This window comes from Anticarsia gemmatalis, unplaced genomic scaffold (assembly GCF_050436995.1).
Source record: "Anticarsia gemmatalis isolate Benzon Research Colony breed Stoneville strain unplaced genomic scaffold, ilAntGemm2 primary ctg00000060.1, whole genome shotgun sequence".
Taxonomy (NCBI): Eukaryota; Metazoa; Arthropoda; class Insecta; order Lepidoptera; family Erebidae; genus Anticarsia; species Anticarsia gemmatalis.
This window is the reverse complement of record NW_027466814.1, coordinates 1-2803: the sequence shown is the minus strand read 5'-3', so window position 1 is coordinate 2803 and position 2803 is coordinate 1. Positions and strand designations below refer to the sequence as shown.

Sequence of the window (2803 nt, the reverse complement as noted above, 5' to 3'; positions counted from 1 at the left end):
TTAAATTTATTTAGGTTACACGATTCTAGAAATTCTATTTTTCTAAATATTTTATTTGTCTACCCGCATATTGTTTTGGGTGAAAATGGGTTGCGTTTGCAATCCCACTGTAGGATCGGTAAAAACTGTAGCTTTCGTTAATAGCATGGCGAATGCGAGTGACCGCGGCAACGAAGAGAATCCAGGGCCGTCGGGCCTGCAACACAAAAAACCCGCACCTCACCGCGGGCGACGGTCGAGTGCTAACTTGTCCGATAGCGCTTCTTCTTCAAGTTCGAGTTCCGGTTCCTCCTCGTCTTTGTCACGTAGGTCGTCACGTAAAAATAAACGTCGTCGCCGTCACTATCGTAACGGAAAGGGAGGTAAACGGAATCGCAAAAGTGATTTATTAGATAAATTAACTCAATAAGTTAGTGAATTACGAGAACGCGTGTTTTATGTCGACAATGTAGCTAATTGTCATCAATCAGAACTTACGCCTCAAAGACATGCAGAGTATCATATGGATAATAACGATGAAATGTCCTTAATGGGTGATCAGGACTGTAGGTCTTTATATAATTACTAGCCGACCCGCGCAACTTCGCTTGCGTTGCATAAGAGAATCATAATATTCCCCGTTTTTGTAACATTTTTTACTGGTATTCTGCTCCTATTGGTCGTAGCGTGATGATATATAGCCTTCCTCGATAAATGGGCTATCTAACACTGAAAGAATTTTTCAAATCGGACCAGTAGTTCCCGAGATTAGCGCGTTCAAACAAACAAACAAACTCTTCAGCTTTATAATATTATAAGTATAAGTATTGATTTTAATCAAAGTGAGTGGTGTGAGGTTAGATACTCAGAAGTACAGAAACTATATAATCATACGCCTGGCTTCACAAGAAATCAAAACATTTAATAATAATAATAATAAATCATTTATTTCGAGCTACAATGGCTCATAGATATTTACCTTACAAACTAACATATATATTAAGTATATCATATTGTTATTAGTAAATAAAACTTAAGACTATATAGTAGCACTTCACTTAAACACAGTGTCGTTGGTGCTATCCTGTGGTATAAGTCCGCGGAAGCGACGGAATACCACGTCCTGGGGCCAAAAGTCCTCCTTTATGACGAGGGGCAGCCCGTCGTTTGGGACGCGCACCACGAACGACTTGAATCCGACGTTACGGCGCGCCTCCAACAGCTGCACCCTCATCTGGTACTTGGTCCTCTTACAGATATACGTCACGACATCCTCCTTCTTGGTGAGGTAGTGTAGGCGTGAGACGTACATCGGTGTGGTCGGTATCGCGGCTCTTAAGCACGATGTTGGCTCTTTAGGAGCCGTACCGCTGCGATTCTGGGTTCGTGTGGTGCGCTTTTTTCTTTGAACCTTCACGAAACCCTCGTCGTCTTCGTTCCCATTCCCCGTATCCTTTGGTAGGAATTTAGTTTTGGGAACAGCAGTGCTCGCCGTAACGCTCGCAGTCTCTTATTTGAGTCTTCACGGGGGCTGCAGGCCGTAGCAGCGGGACGGGGCGAGCGGTTCGCGCGACGTCACACGGTGATGTCACAGGGGCAGGTGCGGGGGTGGGGGGCGCGGGGGCGCTGCACTCCACAGTACGCGACGGATGCGCTGGCGTCGAATATGCTGACGCAGAGTTCAACGACGGCAAATCGACGACTCACCGGCACGTGTTGACATTCGATGCATCGGGTGTTGACCTAGAAACCGACACCTCATTGCGCAAATCGTTTATTTCTTTACGCAAATCGGTGACGGTATTCTGGGATGCATCTAACTTCACTAACACATCCGCAAGACTGGCCTTCAGCGACACGATGTCCTTCAGAAGGCTGGTTACATCGACGTGGTCGAAGGTGACAGGAGGCAGCATGTGCAGCTCCTTCGCCACAAACGTCGGCACATCGTCGGGATCAGTCTCCTTGAGTAGCGTGATGATGTCTTGGATGCTCTTCTTTGTCCCGTCACGCCGGCGGGACACCATCTTGTCGCGCTTATTCAGCGTCGTGAACAATAGCAGCTTGGCAGCTGCAATGTCCTCTTCACTGAAGTTACTCGCACATATCTGGATGGCTGACACTTCATCCATCACATCCAGTTTTTGCTGCAAAAACGCCAGTAACTCATTCGCAATAAGTTGTGTACCCATCGTGAAAAAGAACTTAGTCGAGCGTCAGCTTGCGCCGCGCTTATCAAATTAATATAAATACTAATAACACGTCTGCATTAGAACACGACGTTCTCTTCGTCATCTAGCGTATGCTGATAAAGCATATGGCGCCCTGACATTTTGTGCAATTAAACAACGAGAGTTTTACAAAAAAGTATGACTGATAATTGAAAAATATGGCCTGGGCTAGTTCTGAAAGTAGTCATACATCTGACCAAATTCACGACAAAATAACTGAATTATTTGTGAATGGCGAGTATAATAAAGTGTCTTCAGACATGCTTCAACTTATCTGTGGCCATCGAGCCGAGACAATCCAAATGCGCAGAGACGGTATTGTAAATTTTGTTCGTGATCCGCTTGCGGCTACATTGCGAAAAATTCTGCCATCCAATCAACACATTTTTAATTCTGAATTATTGTCGTCGACATTGGAAAAAATTGGAGGTGTTAAGGAGACATTTCTACCACCTAAAACTAGTGTCAAGCTTCGCAAGCAGTAACTATCGCTTCCCCTCGCAGGGGCTAGCTTATAACAGAATGCCTTTGCAGGGTGGAGCTCGTATCGAAATCGTTCGTTATCGAATCAGTGTTGCCATCATGACTATCCC

General features: G+C 45.2%; 1 protein-coding gene across 1 annotated transcript; it reads right to left on the bottom strand.

The window, feature by feature from the left end:
- Positions 1-1033: 1033 nt before the first annotated feature.
- On the bottom strand, positions 1034-2171 carry LOC142987071 (uncharacterized). The gene is made up of 2 exons (XM_076135616.1): positions 1687-2171; positions 1034-1466 (listed from the first exon to the last, which is right to left on the bottom strand). Exons 1-2 carry the CDS (start codon positions 2169-2171, stop codon positions 1034-1036), a joined length of 918 nt encoding a protein of 305 aa, XP_075991731.1.
- Between the last annotated feature and the right edge of the window lie 632 nt (positions 2172-2803).

Coding starts and splice junctions, on each gene's coding strand:
- LOC142987071 (XM_076135616.1), bottom strand. CDS start 2,171: ATGGGTACACAACTTATTGCGAATGAGTTACTGGCGTTTTTGCAGCAA. Junction 1,467..1,686: donor TCGAATGTCAACACGTGCCG/GTGAGTCGTCGA, acceptor CGTTACGGCGAG/CACTGCTGTTCCCAAAACTA.